Source organism: Seriola aureovittata, chromosome 13 (assembly GCF_021018895.1).
Source record: "Seriola aureovittata isolate HTS-2021-v1 ecotype China chromosome 13, ASM2101889v1, whole genome shotgun sequence".
In the NCBI taxonomy this organism is placed as follows: domain Eukaryota; kingdom Metazoa; phylum Chordata; class Actinopteri; order Carangiformes; family Carangidae; genus Seriola; species Seriola aureovittata.
The window spans coordinates 15,706,701-15,734,109 of NC_079376.1; the positions used below are offsets into that span (position 1 = coordinate 15,706,701).

The window sequence follows — 27,409 nt, forward strand, 5'->3', positions numbered from 1 at the left end:
GCAAATAGTCAATATAAAACGCTGTGGTTGACAATAAGCTCTGACAGGCTTCACTAACCACACAATCCATGTCTGGTTCAGTGATTCCCTTTGTTGTCTAAAGTAATGTTGCCCTGACAGCCATATCAGCTGAGCTTCATTTTCTCTGGATGTTCTTACTGTGTACCCTGGATGTTATTTAACACAGTTAACTGTTAATTATCATAAGTGGATATTACAATATTATTTAACACCACTAAATTGTCAATGCGTGGGTTACTGTGCTAAAGTTTGTGCTACTAGCAGTAAGTGGCAGTAGCTTGGATGTTTCAGCTCTTTCCATTAATTCAAACTGTTTATCCATTATTTTTAGCAAACTATTTCAACCCAACGTCTGCGAAATATCGCAGTGTCAATTGGCAAACGTTGGATTTTGACGTCAACCTGATTTTCATTTCCAACCAAAATTTTACACCTGTCCGACATTAGGGTCATTAGAGTCAAACGTCTTTCTGATGTTACATTTGAGTCCGGTGCCTGCTGGTTACAACTGACTCCGGTTGATGGGAAGCGCGTAAAGATAACCATCGTACAATTTCTAATGGTAGACTTATTTGCTTTTTTATCTTCCTCGTTACACAGCTAGGGTCCTAAAGTCTTTTTAAATTTCTGGAGTTTTGTTGAATTTACCTTTGTTAATTGGTTGAGCTTTCCACATACCCCTTGGCGACTGCAGAACTACCACCCTGGGGTTAATAAAAATGCCTCTGGTTGGGACTCACTGCTCTAAGACACTCTTTGCAAAGACACAATGAATAAGAGGACGGGAGACATGGCAGTGAACTTTTCATTATTCATGCCAAATGTATTTATTGACTACATTTACAGTACACAATAAACACAACTAACCCTCTTGACCACTGCTCAGCAGCTTTGTGTACACTCTGACAATCAGCTTTGTTCTATTTTGACTAAGGAACAGCTTTCCTCCATTTACTGACTTGATCAATTTCCAGTATATTCCTTGAATAATTTTATTTTCCAAAGAACTCATTTACAAAGTGGACAGTAGCCAATCTGTAATAGTATTGACATAGAATACATCTACTGTAAAGGTAAAATAAAAACGCTGTAAACGACTAATGTGTTAAAAGGTAGGTAGTTCATTACTGCTATGAGCTCAGTTTTCTTCTAACATATAAGTACTGTACAGTCTTTGTGGAAGTCGTCTTTCAGCACTGGTGGTGGTGGAATAGCTTGGTGGGAGTGTTGCATCCCAGAAATAAAGATTCAGTCCAGATCAATATGCAGTCCAAGTGATACTCCATCCACACATCTTGTTTTTTTTCCTCTTTTTCTCTCTCTCTCTCTTGTTTAGTCTTTTCTCTTCATTTGGCTTTTTCCTTTCGCAGACAGCCAGCAGCAGGACAGGCACACACCTTCACGAGAGGCAAAGAAATCTGTCCAACGTCATCTTTTCCTCCTGTCTTGCTTCCTCTTTCTTACAATCTTCCCCCAAGCAAGCCGGTCCGAGTGTTATACGTGTCCAGGCTTGGACAGGTAGGCTATGAGGGCTACGACCACCCCCACATACATCCCTGTTCCAATGGTAATGGAAAGAGCAGCCAGGAATAGAGCTCTTCTGGAGCTCATTCCTGCTCTGGAGAAGTCTCCCTTAGCGATGGCCTTGCCAGTCTGACAAAACAAAGCAGAGAGTGAAATGAGCCGGTGTGTTACTCATCAGCATTGAGTGTATGAGTAGGTGTTAAGCCACAGTTAAAAGAGAGAAAACAAGAAATGCTCTTGGGAAGCCATTAGTTACCATGGCAATTAGGTCATTATCCCTCTGACAGTGACAAATGCGTTGTTTGGGTGTTTTGGTTTCCTATCAAAAAAATGAGCCTGGCCTTTATTTATTCTTCTGACACATTATTTTCTGTTCCAGTATAATTGTCTTTGGAAGATGCTGCAAAAGCGCTAAGATATGGTGTACTTTATTTGATGTTGCAGGACGTGAGCTTAATCTTTTCAGACAAACCTAAGATGCTGCAATAAGTACAAATGAGGTCTCAGGTATTGATACAACTTAAAATAATGTAAGTGCAGGGCACTGCTCATATAAATCATACTGTGAACCAATGGTGTCCTAAAGTGAATACAGAAGACTGAAAAGTGGGCCGAACCTGCTAAATTTACACAGTCTCTCATCTGAAACAACAGCAAGGAGGGTCACACGGTGGAAAATGGGCTGTGGTAGCACTTGTCTGAGTGCTTGTGCTCACTGACCTTAAATAGAATGCAGTGTAATCAGAGTTAATGACAGGCTTGAGGTCTCTGGGCCTTTACCTTGTGAGAGTAGTAAAAGGCAACAATGCCCAACGGCCAGAAGCAGCAGAGCATGGAGAAGATGGCTAGGCCCAGGTAGTCCCGAGGGGGCAGCACGATGAAGTTGTCCTCACTCTCACTGTCACTGGAGCTGTCACTCTGGAAGACAGCGGGTTGATAAAGAATAATTAAATGTCAGAAAAGGAATGGATGATACTATTTAGTGTTGAAATACATTTAGTAAGACAAAGTACACTTTCTTAAAATGGGACAAAAAGGTGAGTGTGGTGATCCACAGACTGACACCTAAATAATAATGGAGTAAGGCTGACGTGTGTAGTCAGGTGTACTTTGGACATCTTAGCAGTGGTCCTGTCCCCCCACACCACCCAGGCCACTGTATCTGCCCTTGTTCCACAACCACCCAGGACATGATATGCTCAGCCAGCCAGAGAGGATTTTGTGCCTCTGTCAACACCCATGAACGGCCTGACAGATAACACAGGATTAACGGATTGTTCCATCATTGCGAGGTGACAGGGGAAACAGCAAGAAGACAGTGTCATTTATGTGCTAAATTGCCTCTACAGCATGAAAGACCTTAACCATTTCTCCTCAATGCACCCAGCATCTTAGAAGACACTGAGTGTTCAACAGGCTCCCAATATTGTGCCTCAATACTCCGACTCCTCATTTGGTTTTGTTTTTTTTGTATTGTTAAAAGCTGGGCATTATAAGCTGCAGCTTCAGTCTACACCTTTTCCAGACTGCAGAAATCTTTGTATGCGTTTGTGTATTCATAGATATGATTGATTTTGATTGCAGTCTGAAATAAAACAATAAAAATTCTTCTAAAAAAATCAGGGCCACAGGGGCTGAGCGGGCTAATGAATGATACATTCAAATGCCACTCAGAGTACTTTAGCACATCGTGCCTGCAGCGAGGATGGCAATGTGACTGCATGGCTGACCTTTAAGAGGACGTGGCCTTACTTCTTTCAGCTGTCCCAGAGACGGAGTGGATGTTTGTCTAAATAAATAGCTCTCATAAGGAGCAGCTTTCATTTGTTAGTCTTGCTGCCTGCAGGGATCAATCAAAGAGGGGAAAAGGAAGGCACAAAATAGAAATCAATATGTAAGGCAGGAACTGAAGCAACCATTTCAGAGGTAATTAAAGAACAGTCAGGGAGGCGGGCAAACAAGAAAGGAACCAAGCTTGTGCACTGACAAGCTCATTTTTAAACATATTGTGCACAATTTTCTCTTCTAGCCTCTAATCTGATCTACATTTACCAAACCATGGGGTCTAATGTAATTATCTTGGACTATTTTGGGAGTGTTTCTGTGTAGAAACCTTACTTAGATGTAAGAGGGAAGTGGAGGACGACAGCGCCATACTATCCTAACTGTTTCCACACAGCTACATTTGCCAAAAAAAGATTATGAAGCTTCCTGTTATCTGCTTTATGAACACTGCCCACCTGGACAGCCGGGTGTGATCCATCAAAGCGGCAGCTGGTCATAACCACATAATCTGACATCACATGAATAAACCGGTGGGCACAAACTGCAGTAATCTCCTTTTATCTTTGTAGCAGGACCTGATAACAGTCCTGAGTGACTGGTGCATTCAGTCCTACTGACAGCCTGCCTGACACCGACTCCGGCCGGCTGGGGACACACACTCCCATTCTGGTCTGATGCCAGTATAACTGATGGGGCTCCACCGAGGCGCAGTGCCTTTAACAACCTTGTCACAGCTCTCTCCGAGGCCTCGTTAGAGTGTGGAGGGGGACAGTCAATTCCACAGCAGGGTACACAAAGACCCCCGTACCCTGTTAGTGGCAGGGACAATCACACTGGCATTATCCACATGCTCTTGTTACTTTGTTACCTGCTATTTATATTTTTTCCGTCACACAGATGTCAAACGTACTGACAAAAAGTAGCTGTGGAGTCATACCTTTTTTTTCCTGTTGCTGAGTCTACACTATGAATAGGGCACAAAGGAACTGTAGAGTGATGACATGGATGGCAGTGAGGAGCAAGAAAAAACACAAACACTGGTGCAAATGCAATGGGAAACTCTGTAAACACCAGACACAAACCGTCACAGACTATATCCTTGAATTTTGGGAAGTATATGATGCCTTCCAGAGTTCTGCTCCTCCCTCTTATTTTTAGTCCCTATTGCTGTGAATGTCCTCTAAATGAAGGACGTAGGTTTGGTCTCAACATTGGTGGGGACGCAAAAACCCCACCACCCCTCCAAAACAAAGAAATTGACTTTTTAATGCCGTAAACCAAACGGTTTATTTAAACGGTTAACACAATAAGATCTGAAGTTACTTAAGGAATGCCCATATGCCTTGCATGCCTCCCCTTTCTTTTTTCCTCACTATACTATAACTTTTCATGTCTTGCTGTACTATGGCGTTTTTATAACTGAATATACTACAACTTTTTTATGCCTACTATGCTATGACGTTTTTATGCCTGACTAAACTATATCGTTTTTATGACTTTTTATGCTTTACAATACAATGAGTTTTTTATGCCTTAGTAATATGGCCTTTTTTCTGAATTTTTAGAACTATACTATCACGTTTTTATGACCTTTTCTGCCTTAGTATACTATGATGTTTTTATTAATTTTTAGACCTTACAATACTATGACATTTTTATGACTTTTTATGCCTTGGTATACTATGACTTTTTTATGCCTTACTATACTTTAACTTTTACTTATAAGTTTTTTGCCCTATAGTGATTTATTTTTGATGTGGAACATTGGTGTAGTGGTTAGGACAGTGGATTCCCAGCCAGAAGGTTCTGGGGTTGAATCCTGGAAAGTCCAAAGAATTGTACATTAGGTTAATTGGAAATTAAAACTGACCTTTTCGTGCCTTATTATACTATGACTTTTGTATGCCTCACAATACTATCACATTTTTATGCCTTTTTATGCCCTACTATACAGTGACATTTTTGTGAATTTTTATGCCTTAATATACTATATTGTATTTATGACTTTTTTATCAGTCAAAAAGTCCTAAAAAAATCATAGGGCATAAAAATTAATAAATAAGTAAAGCATAAAAATGAATAAAAACGTAATAGTGTAGTGAGCCATAAAATTCATAAAAGTGTCATAGTACAGTAAGGCATAAAAATTCATAAAAAAGTCATAAAATTGTAAGGAGTAAAAAGTCATACTATAGTAAGGCATAAAAAGTCATGAAAACATAGTATAAAAGGCATAAAAACGCCATAGTATAGAAAGGCACAAAAGGTCTTACTATAGTAAGCCATAAAAAAGCATAAAAACGTAATAGTATAGTAAGGCATGAAAATTTATTAAAAAGTTATAGTATAGTAAGGCATAAAAAGTCAGAAAAATGTCATACTATAGCAAGGAAAAAAACATCATAGTATACTAAGGCATAAAAATGTGTAAAAACATCATAGTAGGGGTGTCGTGTAGCGTAGTGGTTTAAGCAGGCGCCCCATGTGTAGAGGCTACAGTCCTCGCTGCAGTCGGCCCCGGTTCGAATCCCGCATCGGACGGCCTTTCACTGCATGTCATTCCCCTTCTCTCTGCCTCCCCGTTTCCTGTCACTCTCCACTGTGCTGTCCATTAAAGGCATAAAAGCCCAAAAAAATATACTTTAAAAAAAAAAACAAAAAAAAAACATCATAGTATAGTAAGGCATAAAAAGTCATAAAAACATAGTATAAAAGGCATTAAAACGTCATAGTATAGCAAGGCATAAAAACGTCTTAGTATAGCAAGGTACAAAAGGTCTTACTACAGTAAGCCATAAAATAGCACGAAAAAGTAATAGTATAGTAAGGCATAAAAACTCATAAAAATGTCAAAGTATAGTGAGGAAAAAAGGCATAAAAATTTTGTAATATAGTAATGCATGAAGAGTCATAAAAACTTTATAGTATAATAAGGTATAAAAAGTCATAAAAACGTCAGAGTAGAGTGAGGTATAAAAAAGTCATAATATAGTAAGCCATAAAAACTCATTAAAATGTCATAGTACAATAAGGCATAAAAAGTCACTAAAAGGACATAGTATAGTAAGGCATAAAAACGTTATAGTATAAGAAGGCATAAAAACGCCATAGAAATGTCATGATATAGTGAGGATAAAAAGTCACTAAAACGTCATAGTATAGTAAGGAATAAAAATGTCACAGTATAGTAAGGCATAAAAACATCTTACCATAGTAAGGCATAGAAAAGCACAAAAATTTGGTATAGTAATACATAAAAATTCACACAAAAGTCATATTGAAGTAAGACATAAAAAAGTCATAGTATTGTAAGGCGTAAAAAAGTCATTAAAACGTCTTAGTATAGCAAGGCATAAAAATTTAAATTATAATTTCCTATTTAGCAAATGTACAATTCTTTTAACTGTCCAGGATTTGACCCCAGAACTTTCTGAGGGGGAATCCACTGTTTTAACCAGTGCACTACCACTGCTCATCAAAATCTTATTCACTTTAAGGTAAAAAACATCATAGTATAGTAAGGCATAAATCATAAAAACGACACATTATAGTGAGGCATAAAAAAGCATACAAAAGTCATAGTATAATAAGGCAAAAAAAATTCATAAAAAAGTCATAGTATAGTAAGTCATAAAAATTAATACAAAAGTCATAGTGTAAAAAGGGACAAAAAGTCATAGTATAGTAAGGCATAAAGAAGCATAAAAACGTCATAGTATAGTAAGGCATAAAAAAGCATAAAAAGTCATAGTATAGTAAGGCATAAAAAATTCATAAAAACGTCATAGTATAGTAAGGCATAAAAAATTCATAAAAATGTCATAGTATAGTAAGACATAAAAATTCATACAAAAGTCATAGAATAATAAGGCATAAAAAATTCATAAAAACGTCATAGTATAGTAAGGCACAAAAAGTCATAGTACAGTAAGGCATAAACAAGTCAAAAAAACGTCTTAGTTAAGCAAGGCATAAAAAATTCATAAAAACGTCATAGTATAGTAAGGCATAAAAAAGCATAAAAACGTCATAGTATAGTAAGACATAAAAATTCATACAAAAGTCATAGTATAATAAGGCATAAAAAGTCATAGTACAGTAAGGCATAAACAAGTCATAAAAACGTCTTAGTTTAGCAAGGCATAAAAATTTAAATTAGAATTTCCTATTTAGTCAAAGGACAATTCTTTGAACTGTTCACTATTTGAACCCAGAACCTTCTGAGTGGGAATCCACTGTTTTAACCACTGCACTACCACTCCTTATTAAAATCTTATTCACTTCAAGGTAAAAACCATCATAGTACAGTATGGCATAAAAATGCTGTAGCATAGTAAATCATAAAAACATCATACTATAGTAAGGCATAAAAAAGTCATAGTAAAGTAAGGCATAAAAAAAGCATAAAAATGTCATAGTATAGTAAGGCATAAAAATTTAAATTAGAATTTCCTATTTAGTCAAAGGACAATTCTCTTGAACTGTGCAGGATTTGAATCCAGAACTTTCTGAGGGGGAATCCAATGTTTTAACCACTGCTCATTAAAATCTTATTCACTTCAAGGTAAAAACCATCATAGTATAGTAAGGCATAAAAATGCTGTAGCATAGCAAATCATAAAAAAGACACAGTATAGTAAGGTATAAAAAATTTATAAAAACGTCATAGTATAGTAAGGCATAAAAAATTCATACAAAAGTCATAGTATAATAAGGCACAAAAAGTCATAGTATAGTAAGGCATAAAAAAGTTATTAAAAACGTCATAGTACAGTAAGGCATAAAAAAGCATAAAAACGTCATAGTATAGTAAGGCATAAAAAAGCATAAAAAGTCATAGTATAGTAAGACATAAAAATTCATACAAAAGTCATAGTATAATAAGGCATAAAAAGTCATAGTACAGTAAGGCATAAACAAGTCATAAAAACGTCTTAGTTTAGCAAGGCATAAAAATTTAAATTAGAATTTCCTATTTAGTCAAAGGACAATTCTTTGAACTGTTCACTATTTGAACCCAGAACCTTCTGAGTGGGAATCCACTGTTTTAACCACTGCACTACCACTCCTCATTAAAATCTTATTCACTTCAAGGTAAAAACCATCATAGTACAGTAAGGCATAAAAATGCTGTAGCATAGTAAATCATAAAAACATCATACTATAGTAAGGCATAAAAAAGTCATAGTAAAGTAAGGCATAAAAAAAGCATAAAAATGTCATAGTATAGTAAGGCATAAAAATTTAAATTAGAATTTCCTATTTAGTCAAAGGACAATTCTCTTGAACTGTGCAGGATTTGAATCCAGAACTTTCTGAGGGGGAATCCAATGTTTTAACCACTGCTCATTAAAATCTTATTCACTTCAAGGTAAACCATCATAGTATAGTAAGGCATAAAAATGCTGTAGCATAGCAAATCATAAAAAAGACACAGTATAGTAAGGTATAAAAAATTTATAAAAACGTCATAGTATAGTAAGGCATAAAAAATTCATACAAAAGTCATAGTATAATAAGGCACAAAAAGTCATAGTATAGTAAGGCATAAAAAAGTTATTAAAAACGTCATAGTACAGTAAGGCATAAAAAAGCATAAAAACGTCATAGTATAGTAAGGCATAAAAAAGCATAAAAAGTCATAGTATAGTAAGACATAAAAAATCATACAAAAGTCATAATATAATAAGGCATAAAAAAGTCATAAAAACATGTTAGTATTGGGGAGTCGTGTAGTGTAGTGGTCTAAGCAGGCGCCCCATGTGTGGAGGCTACAGTCCTCGCTGCAGTTGGCCCCGGCTCGAATCCCGCATCGGACGGCCTTTTGCTGCATGTCATTCCCCCTCTCTGCCTCCCCGTTTCCTGTCTCTCTCCACTATACTATCAAATAAAGGAGTAAAAAGCCCCAAAAAATATACCTAAAAAAAAAAAAAATAAAAAAAACGTCATAGTATTGCAAGGCATAAAAATTTAAATTAAACTTCTCTATTTAGTCAATGTACAATTCTTTCAACTGTTCACAATTTGAACCCAGAACCTTCTGAGTGGGAAGCCGCTGTGTTAACCACAACACTATCACTCCTCATCAAGGGCTTGTTCACTTCAAGGTAAAAACCATCATAGTATAGTAAGGCATAAAAATGCTGTAGCATAGCAAATCATAAAAACGACACAGTATAGTGAGGCATAAAAAAGCCTACAAAAGTCATAGTATAATAAGGCAAAAAAAATTCATAAAAAAGTCATAATATAGTACGTCATAAAAATTCATACAAAAGTCATAGTATAATAAGGCACAAAAAGTCATAGTATAGTAAGGCATAAAAAGTTATTAAAAACGTCATAGTACCGTTAGGCATAAAAAAGTCATAGTAAAGTAAGGCATAAAAAAGCATAAAAACATCATAGTATAGTAAGTCATAAGATTTCATACAAAAGTCATAGTATAGTAAGGCATAAAAAATTCATAAAAACGTCATAGTATAGTAAGTCATAAGATTTCATACAAAAGTCATAGTATAATAAGGCACAAAAAGTCATAGTATAGTAAGGCATAAAAAAGTTATTAAAAACGTCATAGTACATTAAGGCATAAAAAAGTCATAGTAAAGTAAGGCATAAAAAAAGCATAAAAACGTCATAGTATAGTAAGGCATAAAAAAGCATAAAAAGTCATAGTATAGTAAGACATAAAAAGTCATAGTATAGTAAGGCATAAAAATTTAAATTAGAATTTCCTATTTGGTCAATGTAAAATTCTTTGAACTGTGCAGGATTTGAACCCAGGACCTTCTGAAGGGCAATCGACTGTTTTAACCACTGCGCTACAACTGCTCATCAACTACCAATTCACTTCAAGGCAAAAACCATCCTAGTATATTAAGGCATAAAAATGCTGTAGCATAGCAAATCATAAAAATGACACAGTATAGTAAGGCATAAAAGATTTATACAAAAGTCATAGTATAGTAAGGCATAAAAAATTCATTCAAAAGCCATAGTTTAGTAAGGCATAAAAAAGTCATAAAAACGTCATAGTTTAGTAAGGAATAAAAATGCCGTAGCATAGCAAATCATAAAAACCACAGTTTAGTGAGGCATAAAAAAGCATAAAAACGTCATAGTGTAGTAAGGCATAAAAATTCATACAAAAGTCATAATATAATAAGGCGTAAAAAACTCATAGTAAAGTAAGGCATAAAAAAGCATAAAAATGTCATACTATAGCAAGGCATAAAAATTTAAATTAGAATTTCCCGATTAGCCAATGTAGAGTTCAAAGAATTGTCCAGGATTTCAAGCCAGAACCCTCTGAGTGGGAATCTGCTGTTTTAACCACTACACTACCACTCCTCAACAAAACTCTATTCACTTTAAGCATAAAAATTTATACAAAAGTCAAAGTATAATAAGGCATAAAAAAGCATAAAAACGTCATAGTATAGTAAGACATAAAAATTCATACAAAAGTCATAGTATAATAAGGCACAAAAAGTCATAGTATAGTAAGGCATAAAAAAGTTATTAAAAACGTCATAGTACATTAAGGCATAAAAAAGTCATAGTAAAGTAAGGCATAAAAAAAGCATAAAAACGTCATAGTATAGTAAGACATAAAAATTTAAATTTTTGAGTGTGGGAAGCCACTGTGTTAACCACTGCACTACCACTCCTCATTAAAATCTTATTCACTTCAAGGTAAAAACCATCATAGTACAGTAAGGCATAAAAATGCTGTAGCATAGTAAATCATAAAAACGTCATACTATAGTAAGACATAAAAAAGTTATTAAAAACGTCATACTATAGTAAGGCATAAAAAAGTCATAGTAAAGTAAGGCATAAAAAAAGCATAAAAACGTCATAGTATAGTAAGGCATAAAAAAGCATAAAAACGTAATACTATGATAAGGCATAAAAATTCATACAAAAGTCATAGTATATTAAGGCCTAAAAAAGTCATAGTAAGGTAACGCATAAAAAAGTCATAAAAATGTCATAGTATTGCAAGGCATAAAAAAGCATAAAAAGTCATAATATAGTAAGACATAAAAATTCATACAAAAGTCATAGTATAATAAGGCACAAAAAGTCATAGTACAGTAAGGCATAAAAAAGTCATAAAAATGTCATAGTATTGCAAGGCATAAAAATTTAAATTTTTGAGTGTGGGAAGCCACTGTGTTAACCACTGCACTACCACTCCTCATTAAAATCTTATTCACTTCAAGGTAAAAACCATCATAGTACAGTAAGGCATAAAAATGCTGTAGCATAGTAAATCATAAAAACGTCATACTATAGTAAGACATAAAAAAGTTATTAAAAACGTCATACTATAGTAAGGCATAAAAAAGTCATAGTAAAGTAAGGCATAAAAAAAGCATAAAAACGTCATAGTATAGTAAGGCATAAAAAAGCATAAAAACGTAATACTATGATAAGGCATAAAAATTCATACAAAAGTCATAGTATATTAAGGCCTAAAAAAGTCATAGTAAGGTAACGCATAAAAAAGTCATAAAAATGTCATAGTATTGCAAGGCATAAAAATTTAAATTAAACTTTTCAATTTAGTCAATGTACAAGCTTTGAACCGTCCAGGATTTGAACCCAGAACCTTCTGAGTAGGAACCCACTGTATTAACCACTACACTACGACTCCTCAACAAAAGCTTGTTCACTTCATGGTAAAAACCATCATAGTATAGTAAGGCATAAAAATGCTGTAGCATTGCAAATCATAAAAATGACACAGTATAGTAAGGCATAAAAAATTCATACAAAAGTCAAAATATAATAAGGCATAAAAAATTCATAAAAACGTCATGGTATAGTAAAGAACAAAAAGTCATAGTATAGTAAGGCATAAAAAAGTATAAAAATGTCATAGTATAGTAAGACATAAAAATTCATACAAAAGTCATAGTATAATAAGGCATAAAAAGTCATAGTACAGTAAGGCAAAAAAAATTCATACAAAAGCAATAGTATAGTAAGGCATAAAAAAAGTCATAAAAACGTAATAGTTTAGTAAGGAATAAAAATGCCGTAGCATAGCAAATCATAATAACCACAGTGTAGTGAGGCATAAAAAAGCATAAAAACGTCATAGTGTAGTAAGGCATAAAAATTCATACAAAATTCATAGTATAATAAGGCGTAAAAAAGTCATAGTAAAGTAAGGCATAAAAAAGCATAAAAATGTCATACTATAGCAAGGCATAAAAATTTTGATTAGAATTTCCCGTTTAGCCAATGTAGAGTTCAAAGAATTGTCCAGGGTTTGAAGCCAGAACCATCTGAGTGGGAATCCACTGTTTTAACCACTACACTACCACTCCTCAAAAAAACTCTATTCACTTTAAGCATAACATTTCATACAAAAGTCAAAGTATAATAAAGCATAAAAAAGCATAAAAACGTCATAGTATAGTAAGACATAAAAATTCATACAAAAGTCATAGTATAATAAGGCATAAAAAATCATAGTATAGTAAGGCATAAAAAAGTCATTAAAACGTCATAGTATTGCAAGGCATAAAAATTTAAACTAAACTTTCCTATTTATTATATTTCCTATTTTTTGGCATAAAAATGCTGTAGCAAAGCAAATCATAAAAACGACACAGTATAGTAAGGCATAGAAAATTCATTTAAATTTCATAGTACAGTAAGGCATAAAAAAGTCATTAAAACGTCATAGTACAGTAAGGCATAAAAAAAGTCATAGTAAAGTAAGGCATAAAAAAAGAATAAAAACGTCATAGTACAGTAAGGCATAAAAAAAGTCATAGTAAAGTAAGGCATAAAAAAAGAATAAAAACGTCATAGTATAGTCAGGCATAAAAAAGTCATACAAAAGTCATATATATTAAGGCCTAAAAAAGTCATAGTACAGTAAGGCATAAAAAAGTCATAGTAAAGTAAGGCATAAAAAATTCATAAAAACGTCATAGTATAGTAAGGCATAAAAAATTCATACAAAAGTCATAGTATAATAAGGCACAAAAAGTCATAGTATAGTAAGGCATAAAAAAGTCATAGTAAAGTAAGGCACAAAAAAGCATAAAAACGTCATAGTATAGTAAGGCATAAAAAAGCATAAAAAGTCATAGTATAGTAAGACATAAAAATTCATACAAAAGTCATAGTATAATAAGGCACAAAAATTCATAGTATAGTAAGGCATAAAAAAGTTATTAAAAACGTCATAGTACAGTAAGGCATAAAAAAGTCATAGTAAAGTAAGGCATAAAAAAGCATAAAAACGTCATAGTATAGTAAGGCATAAAAAATTCATACAAAAGTCATAGTATAATAAGGCTCAAAAAGTCATAGTATAGTAAGGCATAAAAAAGCCATAGTAAAGTAAGGCATAAAAAAGCATAAAAACGTCATAGTATAGTAAGGCATAAAAAAGCATAAAAAGTCATAGTATAGTAACACATAAAAATTCATACAAAAGTCATAGTATAATAAGGCACAAAAAGTCATAGTATAGTAACACATAAAAATTCATACAAAAGTCATAGTATAATAAGGCACAAAAAGTCATAGTAAGGTAAGGCATAAAAAAGTCATAAAAACGTCATAGTATTGCAAGGCATAAAAATTTAAACTAAACTTTCCTATTTGATCAATGTACAATACGTTGAACTGTCCAGGATTTGAACCCAGAACCTTCTGAAGCCATTGTGTTAACCACTAGACTACCACTACCCATCAAAAGCTTGTTCACTTCAAGGTCAAAACTATCATAGTATAGTAAGGCATAAAAATGCTGTAGCAGAGCAAATCATAAAAACGACACAGTATAGTAAGGCATAAAAAATTCATTTAAATTTCATAGTACAGTAAGGCATAAAAAAGTCATTAAAACGTCATAGTACAGTAAGGCATAAAAAAAGTCATAGTAAAGTAAGGCATAAAAAAAGAATAAAAACGTCATAGTATAGTAAGGCATAAAAAAGTCATACAAAAGTCATATATATTAAGGCCTAAAAAAGTCATAGTACAGTAAGGCATAAAAAAGTCATAGTAAAGTAAGGCATAAAAAATTCATAAAAACGTCATAGTATAGTAAGGCATAAAAAATTCATACAAAAGTCATAGTATAATAAGGCACAAAAAGTCATAGTATAGTAAGGCATAAAAAAGTCATAGTAAAGTAAGGCATAAAAAAGCATAAAAACGTCATAGTATAGTAAGGCATAAAAAAGCATAAAAAGTCATAGTATAGTAACACATAAAAATTCATACAAAAGTCATAGTATAATAAGGCACAAAAAGTCATAGTAAGGTAAGGCATAAAAAAGTCATAAAAACGTCATAGTATTGCAAGGCATAAAAATTTAAACTAAACTTTCCTATTTGATCAATGTACAATACGTTGAACTGTCCAGGATTTGAACCCAGAACCTTCTGAAGCCATTGTGTTAACCACTAGACTACCACTACCCATCAAAAGCTTGTTCACTTCAAGGTCAAAACTATCATAGTATAGTAAGGCATAAAAATGCTGTAGCAGAGCAAATCATAAAAACGACACAGTATAGTAAGGCATAAAAAATTCATTTAAATTTCATAGTACAGTAAGGCATAAAAAAGTCATTAAAACGTCATAGTACAGTAAGGCATAAAAAAAGTCATAGTAAAGTAAGGCATAAAAAAAGAATAAAAACGTCATAGTATAGTAAGGCATAAAAAAGTCATACAAAAGTCATATATATTAAGGCCTAAAAAAGTCATAGTACAGTAAGGCATAAAAAAGTCATAGTAAAGTAAGGCATAAAAAATTCATAAAAACGTCATAGTATAGTAAGGCATAAAAAATTCATACAAAAGTCATAGTATAATAAGGCACAAAAAGTCATAGTATAGTAAGGCATAAAAAAGTCATAGTAAAGTAAGGCATAAAAAAGCATAAAAAAGTCATAGTATAGTAAGGCATAAAAAAGCATAAAAAGTCATAGTATAGTAACACATAAAAATTCATACAAAAGTCATAGTATAATAAGGCACAAAAAGTCATAGTAAGGTAAGGCATAAAAAAGTCATAAAAACGTCATAGTATTGCAAGGCATAAAAATTTAAACTAAACTTTCCTATTTGATCAATGTACAATACGTTGAACTGTCCAGGATTTGAACCCAGAACCTTCTGAAGCCATTGTGTTAACCACTAGACTACCACTACCCATCAAAAGCTTGTTCACTTCAAGGTCAAAACCATCATAGTATAGTAAGGCATAAAAATGCTGTAGCAGAGCAAATCATAAAAACGACACAGTATAGTAAGGCATAAAAAATTCATTTAAATTTCATAGTACAGTAAGGCATAAAAAAGTCATTAAAACGTCATAGTACAGTAAGGCATAAAAAAAGTCATAGTAAAGTAAGGCATAAAAAATTCATAAAAACGTCATAGTATAGTAAGGCATAAAAAAAGTAATACAAAAGTCATATATACTAAGGCCTAAAAAAGTCATAGTACAGTAAGGCATAAAAAAGTCATAGTAAAGTAAGGCATAAAAAATTCATAAAAACGTCATAGTATAGTAAGGCATAAAAAATTCATACAAAAGTCATAGTATAATAAGGCACAAAAAGTCATACTATAGTAAGGCATAAAAAAGTTATTAAAAACGTCATAGTACAGTAAGGCATAAAAAAGTCATAGTAAAGTAAGGCATAAAAAAGCATAAAAACGTCATAGTATAGTAAGACATAAAAATTCATCCAAAAGTCATAGTATAATAAGGCACAAAAAGTCATAGTAAGGTAAGGCATAAAAAAGTCATAAAAACGTCATAGTATTGCAAGGCATAAAAATTTAAATTAAACTTTTCTATTTAGTCAATGTACTATTCTTTGAGCTTTCCAGGATTTGAACCCAGAACCTTCTGAGTTGGAAGCCACAGGGTTAACCACTACACTACCACTCTTCACCAAAAACTTGTTCACTTCAAGGTAAAAACCATCATAGTATAGTAAGGCATAAAAATGCTGTAGCATAGCAAATCATAAAAACGACACAGTATAGTAAGGCATAAAAAATTCATACAAAAGTCATAGTATAGTAAGGCATAACAAAATTCATAAAAACGTCATAGTATAGTAAGTCATAAGATTTAATACAAAAGTCATAGTATAATAAGGCATAAAAAAGTTATTAAAAACGCAATAGTACAGTAAGGCACAAAAAGTCATAGTAAGGTAAGGCATAAAAAGTCATTAAAACGTCATAGTACAGTAAGGCATAAAAAAAGTCATAGTAAAGTAAGGCATAAAAATTCATAAAAACGTCATAGTATAGTAAGGCATAAAAAAAGTAATACAAAAGTCATATATACTAAGGCCTAAAAAAGTCATAGTACAGTAAGGCATAAAAAAGTCATAGTAAAGTAAGGCATAAAAATTCATAAAAACGTCATAGTATAGTAAGGCATAAAAATTCATACAAAAGTCATAGTATAATAAGGCACAAAAAGTCATACTATAGTAAGGCATAAAAAAGTTATTAAAAACGTCATAGTACAGTAAGGCATAAAAAAGTCATAGTAAGTAAGGCATAAAAAAGCATAAAAACGTCATAGTATAGTAAGACATAAAAATTCATCCAAAAGTCATAGTATAATAAGGCACAAAAAGTCATAGTAAGGTAAGGCATAAAAAAGTCATAAAAACGTCATAGTATTGCAAGGCATAAAAATTTAAATTAAACTTTTCTATTTAGTCAATGTACTATTCTTTGAGCTTTCCAGGATTTGAACCCAGAACCTTCTGAGTTGGAAGCCACAGGGTTAACCACTACACTACCACTCTTCACCAAAAACTTGTTCACTTCAAGGTAAAAACCATCATAGTATAGTAAGGCATAAAAATGCTGTAGCATAGCAAATCATAAAAACGACACAGTATAGTAAGGCATAAAAAATTCATACAAAAGTCATAGTATAGTAAGGCATAACAAAATTCATAAAAACGTCATAGTATAGTAAGTCATAAGATTTAATACAAAAGTCATAGTATAATAAGGCATAAAAAAGTTATTAAAAACGCAATAGTACAGTAAGGCACAAAAAGTCATAGTAAGGTAAGGCATAAAAAGTCATTAAAACGTCATAGTATTGCAAGGCATAAAAATTTAAACTAAACTTTCCTATTTGGTCAATGTACAATTCTTTGAACTGTACAGGATTTGAACCCAGAGCCTTCCGATTGGGAAGTCACTGTGTTAACCACTACACTATCACTCCTCACCAAATATATAGTTTAAAAAATCTTAAAAATTCATACAAAAGTCATAGTATACTAAGGCACAAAAAGTCATAGTATAGTAAGGCATAAAAAAGTTATTAAAAACGTCATAGTACAGTTAGGCATAAAAAAGTCATAGTAAAGTAAGGCATAAAAAAGCATAAAAACATCATAGTATAGTAAGTCATAAGATTTCATACAAAAGTCATAGTATAGTAAGGCATAAAAAAGTTATTAAAAACGTCATAGTACATTAAGGCATAAAAAAGTCATAGTAAAGTAAGGCATAAAAAAAGCATAACACGTCATAGTATAGTAAGGCATAAAAAAGCATAAAAAGTCATAGTATAGTAAGACATAAAAAGTCATAGTATAGTAAGGCATAAAAATTTAAATTAGAATTTCCTATTTGGTCAATGTAAAATTCTTTGAACTGTGCAGGATTTGAACCCAGGACCTTCTGAAGGGCAATCGACTGTTTTAACCACTGCGCTACAACTGCTCATCAACTACCAATTCACTTCAAGGCAAAAACCATCCTAGTATATTAAGGCATAAAAATGCTGTAGCATAGCAAATCATAAAAATGACACAGTATAGTAAGGCATAAAAGATTTATACAAAAGTCATAGTATAGTAAGGCATAAAAAATTCATTCAAAAGCCATAGTTTAGTAAGGCATAAAAAAGTCATAAAAACGTCATAGTTTAGTAAGGAATAAAAATGCCGTAGCATAGCAAATCATAAAAACCACAGTTTAGTGAGGCATAAAAAAGCATAAAAACGTCATAGTGTAGTAAGGCATAAAAATTCATACAAAAGTCATAATATAATAAGGCGTAAAAAACTCATAGTAAAGTAAGGCATAAAAAAGCATAAAAATGTCATACTATAGCAAGGCATAAAAATTTAAATTAGAATTTCCCGATTAGCCAATGTAGAGTTCAAAGAATTGTCCAGGATTTCAAGCCAGAACCCTCTGAGTGGGAATCTGCTGTTTTAACCACTACACTACCACTCCTCAACAAAACTCTATTCACTTTAAGCATAAAAATTTATACAAAAGTCAAAGTATAATAAGGCATAAAAAAGCATAAAAACGTCATAGTATAGTAAGACATAAAAATTCATACAAAAGTCATAGTATAATAAGGCACAAAAAGTCATAGTATAGTAAGGCATAAAAAAGTTATTAAAAACGTCATAGTACATTAAGGCATAAAAAAGTCATAGTAAAGTAAGGCATAAAAAAAGCATAAAAACGTCATAGTATAGTAAGACATAAAAATTCATACAAAAGTCATAGTATAATAAGGCACAAAAAGTCATAGTACAGTAAGGCATAAAAAAGTCATAAAAACGTCATAGTATTGCAAGGCATAAAAATTTTAATTTTTGAGTGTGGGAAGCCACTGTTTTAACCACTGCACTACCACTCCTCATTAAAATCTTATTCACTTCAAGGTAAAAACCATCATAGTACAGTAAGGCATAAAAATGCTGAAGCATAGTAAATCATAAAAACGTCATACTATAGTAAGACATAAAAAAGTTATTAAAAACGTCATACTATAGTAAGGCATAAAAAAGTCATAGTAAAGTAAGGCATAAAAAAAGCATAAAAACGTCATAGTATAGTAAGGCATAAAAAAGCAAACGTAATACTATGATAAGGCTTAAAAATTCATACAAAAGTCATAGTATATTAAGGCATAAAAAAGTCATAGTAAGGTAATGCATAAAAAAGTCATAAAAATGTCATAGTATTGCAAGGCATAAAAATTTAAATTAAACTTTTCAATTTAGTCAATGTACAAGCTTTGAACCGTCCAGGATTTGAACCCAGAACCTTCTGAGTAGGAACCCACTGTATTAACCACTACACTACCACTCCTCAACAAAAGCTTGTTCACTTCATGGTAAAAACCATCATAGTATAGTAAGGCATAAAAATGCTGTAGCATTGCAAATCAAAAAAACGACACAGTATAGTAAGGCATAAAAAATTCATACAAAAGTCAAAGTATAATAAGGCATAAAAAATTCATAAAAACGTCATGGTATAGTAAAGAACAAAAAGTCATAGTATAGTAAGGCATAAAAAAGTATAAAAATGTCATAGTATAGTAAGACATAAAAATTCATACAAAAGTCATAGTATAATAAGGCATAAAAAGTCATAGTACAGTAAGGCAAAAAAAATTCATACAAAAGCCATAGTATAGTAAGGCATAAAAAAAGTCATAAAAACGTAATAGTTTAGTAAGGAATAAAAATGCCGTAGCATAGCAAATCATAATAACCACAGTGTAGTGAGGCATAAAAAAGCATAAAAACGTCATAGTATAGTAAGGCATAAAAATTCATACAAAATTCATAGTATAATAAGGCGTAAAAAAGTCATAGTAAAGTAAGGCATAAAAAAGCATAAAAATGTCATACTATAGCAAGGCATAAAAATTTTGATTAGAATTTCCCGTTTAGCCAATGTAGAGTTCAAAGAATTGTCCAGGGTTTGAAGCCAGCACCATCTGAGTGGGAATCCACTGTTTTAACCACTACACTACCACTCCTCAAAAAAACTCTATTCACTTTAAGCATAACATTTCATACAAAAGTCAAAGTATAATAAAGCATAAAAAAGCATAAAAAAGTCATAGTATAGTAAGACATAAAAATTCATACAAAAGTCATAGTATAATAAGGCATAAAAAAGCATAAAAACGTCATAGTATAGTAAGACATAAAAATTCATACAAAAGTCATAGTATAATAAGGCATAAAAAAGCATAAAAACGTCATAGTATAGTAAGACATAAAAATTCATACAAAAGTCATAGTAAAGTAAGGCATAAAAAAAGCATAAAAACGTCATAGTATAGTAAGGCATAAAAAAGCATAAAAACGTAATACTATGATAAGGCATAAAAATTCATACAAAAGTCATAGTATATTAAGGCCTAAAAAAGTCATAGTAAGGTAAGGCATAAAAAAAGCATAAAAACGTCATAGTATAGTAAGGCATAAAAAAGCATAAAAACGTAATACTATGATAAGACATAAAAATTCATACAAAAGTCATAGTATAATAAGGCACAAAAAGTCATAGTATAGTATGGCATAAAAAAGTCATAAAAATGTCATAGTATTGCAAGGCATAAAAAAGCATAAAAAGTCATAATATAGTAAGACATAAAAATTCATACAAAAGTCATAGTATAATAAGGCACAAAAAGTCATAGTACAGTAAGGCATAAAAAAGTCATAAAAATGTCATAGTATTGCAAGGCATAAAAATTTAAATTTTTGAGTGTGGGAAGCCACTGTGTTAACCACTGCACTACCACTCCTCATTAAAATCTTATTCACTTCAAGGTAAAAACCATCATAGTACAGTAAGGCATAAAAATGCTGTAGCATAGTAAATCATAAAAACGTCATACTATAGTAAGACATAAAAAAGTTATTAAAAACGTCATACTATAGTAAGGCATAAAAAAGTCATAGTAAAGTAAGGCATAAAAAAAGCATAAAAACGTCATAGTATAGTAAGGCATAAAAAAGCATAAAAACGTAATACTATGATAAGGCATAAAAAATTCATACAAAAGTCATAGTATATTAAGGCCTAAAAAAGTCATAGTAAGGTAACGCATAAAAAAGTCATAAAAATGTCATAGTATTGCAAGGCATAAAAATTTAAATTAAACTTTTCAATTTAGTCAATGTACAAGCTTTGAACCGTCCAGGATTTGAACCCAGAACCTTCTGAGTAGGAACCCACTGTATTAACCACTACACTACGACTCCTCAACAAAAGCTTGTTCACTTCATGGTAAAAACCATCATAGTATAGTAAGGCATAAAAATGCTGTAGCATTGCAAATCATAAAAATGACACAGTATAGTAAGGCATAAAAAATTCATACAAAAGTCAAAGTATAATAAGGCATAAAAAATTCATAAAAACGTCATGGTATAGTAAAGAACAAAAAGTCATAGTATAGTAAGGCATAAAAAAGTATAAAAATGTCATAGTATAGTAAGACATAAAAATTCATACAAAAGTCATAGTATAATAAGGCATAAAAAGTCATAGTACAGTAAGGCAAAAAAAATTCATACAAAAGCAATAGTATAGTAAGGCATAAAAAAAGTCATAAAAACGTAATAGTTTAGTAAGGAATAAAAATGCCGTAGCATAGCAAATCATAATAACCACAGTGTAGTGAGGCATAAAAAAGCATAAAAACGTCATAGTGTAGTAAGGCATAAAAATTCATACAAAATTCATAGTATAATAAGGCGTAAAAAAGTCATAGTAAAGTAAGGCATAAAAAAGCATAAAAATGTCATACTATAGCAAGGCATAAAAATTTTGATTAGAATTTCCCGTTTAGCCAATGTAGAGTTCAAAGAATTGTCCAGGGTTTGAAGCCAGAACCATCTGAGTGGGAATCCACTGTTTTAACCACTACACTACCACTCCTCAAAAAAACTCTATTCACTTTAAGCATAACATTTCATACAAAAGTCAAAGTATAATAAAGCATAAAAAAGCATAAAAACGTCATAGTATAGTAAGACATAAAAATTCATACAAAAGTCATAGTATAATAAGGCATAAAAAATCATAGTATAGTAAGGCATAAAAAAGTCATAAAAACGTCATAGTATTGCAAGGCATAAAAATTTAAATTAAACTTTTTTGTTTAGTAAATGTACGATTCTTTGAACTGTCCAGGATTTGAACCCAGAACCTTCTGAGTGGGAAGCCACTGTGTTAACCACTGCACTACCAATCCTGATTAAAATTCTATTCACTTCAAGCTAAAAACCATCATAGTACAGTAAGGCATAAAAATGCTGTAGCATAGTAAATCCTAAAAATCACACAGTATAGTGAGGCATAAAAAACCATGAAAACATCATACTATAATAAGGCATAAAAATTCATACAAAAGTCATAGTATATTAAGGCCTAAAAAAGTCACGGTAAGGTAAGGCATAAAAAAGTCATAAAAACGTCATAGTATAGTAAGGAATAAAAAAGCATAAAAGCGTAGTATTCATTGTGACACCTTCATGGGATTTTTCTACAGAAATTAAACTCATACTTTGATTCATCCACCATTTTACGTTTACTCCTGCTATCAACCTACCTACCTTAGAGAAGACAGAAGTCAGGGTCAGATTACTAGTTAATGCTAGCTAACATAGTTAAATAACATCAGTTGACATTTTTCTGGTAACGTTAGGTACCACTGTGATATTCTCACATGACGTGAGACTGACGTAGCCTCTTGGAGGGCACATTGGAATGATCTAATGTGACTTCACTCCAAACATCTAACTCAAATATTGGTAAGGACAATTCTGTCCTCCCAAAATATTGGTAGGGACATGTCTCTACCGTCCATATGCAAACCTATGCCCTTGCTCCAAATTTTTGACTCACTTCCATACAAAGCTGCTTAATGCATCAATATACAGCTGGCACATGCTCTACAAGTCTCGTACCAATGTCTATGCCTGAATTATAGTGTGTGCATGTTTGTGTGGTTCTATGAACCAAAGGATATGAATCTTAGCGCTGAGACGCACGCACACATGCAGACACACAGGAAGGAAAAGTAGAGAAACGCAGGTACAGGAGTAAAAAGTCTCATATTCCAGCTGAAAACACAACTTTCATCTGTTCATCAGATTAATTTGCTCTTTTGAATTGACATGGAATAACTTTATCTCCAGGGTCACCTGCTCCAACAGCCACGCATCAGCAGAGTCCTGCTTAATACCCTCAAAGCGCGTCATTACTTATGGCATTAATGGCATTCACTGCCATGTCTCTATCTATCTGCCAGGCCTCCGAGTGACAAGTGCTGGTGCAATCATCAGCCCAGTTAGAGTGCTATACTTCTTCCTCTGCCAGCTTAGAGCCCTGGGTGTCTCACAAGCGTCCCTGGGTGAAATTAGATTTTTACCACTTCTGAAAAGACTTTGCTCTTTCGCTGTCACGGTTTTATTTTGAGAGTGTAGTTATAGTCCTAAAAGATATAGTCTGGATTGATCAAATCAGATGTGTCATTTTCTAAGAATGTAATTATAAGACAAAAGTGTACAATTACCCTGCGCTGGATTTGAAAGAGTCCAGCAAATTGACCATTTAGAGCGAGAAATAAGTATCAATCAGACTGGCAGTCTGTTAGAATGGTAAATGAAATAATAGCATCACTACAGTACAGTGTACGCAGCATGACTCACTTTCTGCAGAAATATGGCCTTGACAGTTACGATTAAGTGTTGAAATGCCTTTAATTTCGAAAAGCAACTCAATATTCTAATTACTCTTTCAAAACATTGTGAAATTGCTCTTACTTGCTGTTCATCGTGTGTAGTTTCAGTAATTATTCCCTTGTAGCTTGTAGCAGGAGTGAGGAACTTGAAGTATAACTATTTCTACTTCTGCTACTTAGAGTATATAACCATGAATGACTACAACTGAAATATATCCTGCTTATGGAGACTTGGTAAATAGGGCACCTAAATCTCCTCGATAAGATACCACTAAAGCACTGTACAAGCCTTTTTCACTCTTTGCTCTAGAGTGACCTCTGACCTCATACTCAGGACCCTGCTCATCCTCCACCTCGTACGACACCGTCTGGATCTTCACATCCTTCTCTCCCTGCACGCTGTCCTGGCAGTTTTCTGTGGACCCTCCATCCAACACAGTGTCTTTACTCTCTGTGAAAGTGGTCTCAAAGCTCTCACTCTTGGAGTCCTTGCTGTGAAGACTCACGTCGTCTTTGTACAGGATGAAGTTGGGCCTGTAAAAGGCCTCCACGGCTAGATGCAGGGATGTTGCATCCAGGAACTGCTGAGTCTTATACTTGCCATTAGTCCCGGTGTAGTAGTAGCCGATGAGGCTGTCCTGGTAAGGCTGGCTCGGGTAGTCACACTGGTAACCCTGGTAGTCGTTGGGGACCACGTGTCTGCTGGTTTTGTCTAGCAGGGGGTTCTGGAGCTCACTGAGGCTCTCCATGATGACGATGGAAGGTTCAGACGTCTAGTGGAAGAGAGGATGAAGTCCGAGAAAGATTTGGCAGTCTGGCAGCTGGAAAAACACGTTAAGAATAGAATGATAAAACCTTATAAGAGAGAAACAACAGTCCACTTAAATCATGGCACAAACATGGGAAAGTAAATCTAAATGCAATGTAGCTATCCAGTCTGTCCAACATGAGTTTTTTTTTTTTTTAAATAATAATGAGCTCTCTTGGACATGAATTCAGTGCAGGAAATCTTATTTGGCAATCAGCATTCATCTCACAAGCTCTTGCCAGTCTGGGCCATAAAATCACCATCTGTTGTATGTTCAACTGTTGCATCTCACACTCCCAGATTCATATAAACATGTAGGGGAAAAAATATCCCCCACTTGTCACAGCTGCCCATATTGAAACCAGGGGAAAGTGTGTGGCAGGTGCTGCTGTATTTCCCAGTGCATACTGATTACTCTGACTAGTCTGACTGGCCTCCTTGACTCCTCCTCAGTGTTTTCAAATGCAGCTGGAGAGCAGCAGGACAAATGAAGTGGAAGATCAGTTATAAAATTTGTGTTTTATGTAAAAGAAACACAGTAACACTGTTAGGAGAGGCAGTCGCTGAGACAACAAGTCCACCAATGAGAGGCTGTGTGAGCTGAGCATGTCCAGATTTGTGTAAGCAAATACACAATTTTTGTTTAGCAAATTTACCATCCAGCATCAATGGCCAGTCTCTCTTGGCCCGCATCTATTAAATGAATCTTTCATCCCGTGTCTAATGATGAAATAAGATAAAAGCCCATCAAGCAGCTGTGTAGTATTTTGGAATTAGTAGAAAGTAGCAGATCAAGTCAGAGTCATTTCATGCTTTTTTTGTTCAAAGTGCTGTAGTGAGAAATGAGCCCCGGGGTGGAAATACACAAGACAATTTAGTGATTTTCCACAGATTAGAGGCAAGAGCTTGACTTATGAGGTCGGAGAGGTGATTGAGTTGCAAAGAAGGAAGCGGGCATACAGGGGCAGGGCATAATAACTGGAATACCATATAATGCAACGCCATTGAGTGCAACAGCATTACAAACTATAGCCTCAAGATTTGTATCATTGCCTCTGACAGTCCAGCTCTTAAAAATCTCATCGGTTTGAGTTATTGTCTGCATATACAATGATTTCCTTACTCCCACAGAAGACATTGCAGATCTACAGGCGCCCTTTGGCCCATGTGGCCTCATGACAAACAAAAGCTCCTGCAGCAACAGTAGGTTTAGGAGCTGTTTGGTTTGGCGTGGAGAAGCATGAATAATGTTGGGGCCAGCGGCTGTGAATCTGAGCCCACACGCACAAGACTCAGGCTTCACTATCTCCAACACTGTGTCCAGCAGTTTCCATTCTCTCATGAAGCTGCACCACTCACCAGATAACAGGGAATTCCATTACACACTACATTAGACAACAAAAACCCACATGCCACATCCACAAATAATTCATCTGACATGAGAAGGTGTGCACTCAGCTCATGTGAGCGTGTGCTCAGATTCAACAAATATTAATGATCATGAAGACCTTCTGTCTCTCCACCTTCTCTTTGTCCGTTGTTTTTGTCTGTTTATTACAGTTTATTCATACATAGCTCATTCCATCTCTCTCTTACACACACACACATACACACACACACACACACACACACGCACACACGCACACACACACGCACAGAAATATTTTGATGACATCACACCTTTTTTTATTCCACATAAAATATCAAATACGTCCTTTACCTATTTTATTTTTATGTACCTGTTAATGAGGGAATTTTACATATTTGTTTCACTCTTTTGCTGTTTTGTGTCACGGACAGACCTCATATCTACCCTAGAATAACAGTTTTTAGATACCAGCAGCTAAACGAATGCGAAAATCATCTTACCTGTAGTAGAAGATCCTCCCGCAGGTTTGTTCAGCATCGTTCCCCGGCACAACTGAGTCGATAGAGACGGACGGACCCACCTTCTTTTTTTTTTTTTTTTTTTTTTTTTTCTACTTCACATTATCAGTTTTGGGGGGAAACTGCCATCGTAGCACAACATATGGTATCCGTTGAAAAGGCACAGTTAGTCCGGGTGTGTTAGAATGGACTTTGCACGCTGAGCTCTGCCTGCTGTGGCACCGCTGCTGCGTCTGACAGGTAGACTTTACGCACAGTATCACACTGAGCTCAGGCTCCAAACAACTCAACGGCAGAGGCTGAGCGGAGTCCAGCCAACTGACTGGCTGCGTGAGGCGCGCTGCAAACTCTATTACCCACCACGGATTTGACATTTCCAAACTTGCCTTGCTTGGGCGTCTTCCTCCATCCCGGTGTCTCATGTGCTGGCACCCCCAGCGGTGCTATTATGCCTCGTTTTTGAAACAGGTTGGGTGTCTCCTGAGATACAGCCACTGGAACATGTTTCAGATCACACGAGCCATAAGATTTTGTGACCTGAAGTTGTCACTAAGATTAATTGTAATCTTTTTACCTGTCATTCTTCCCCCAGTGTGAACGCCCACTAATTGAAGAAAAAACTGAAACTTCACAGATAATTTTTACGAAGCTTTCCTTCTGCTACATGAATTTTAAAATCCCCCTTCAACACATGAATCAAGCTTGTGCCAATTTACTTTAATTTCTCTGAGCCTTCAATGCATGGCTCAGAATTGGTTCCAAATATAGCACAGGAATAAGCCACTATTAAATTCATTGCACATTTATATTTGATTAATATTTTAAAC

At 33.8% G+C, this 27,409-nt stretch overlaps 1 protein-coding gene across 1 annotated transcript; it reads right to left on the reverse strand.

Annotated features, from left to right (window-relative positions):
• Window positions 1-818: 818 nt before the first annotated feature.
• LOC130179732 (synapse differentiation-inducing gene protein 1-like) lies at window positions 819-27,138 on the reverse strand. The gene is made up of 4 exons (XM_056392730.1): window positions 26,565-27,138; window positions 24,211-24,708; window positions 2,326-2,463; window positions 819-1,674 (listed from the first exon to the last, which is right to left on the reverse strand). The coding sequence occupies exons 2-4, from the start codon at window positions 24,634-24,636 to the stop codon at window positions 1,516-1,518; spliced, it is 723 nt and encodes a 240-aa protein (XP_056248705.1). The 5' UTR covers window positions 24,637-24,708; window positions 26,565-27,138; the 3' UTR covers window positions 819-1,515.
• Between the last annotated feature and the right edge of the window lie 271 nt (window positions 27,139-27,409).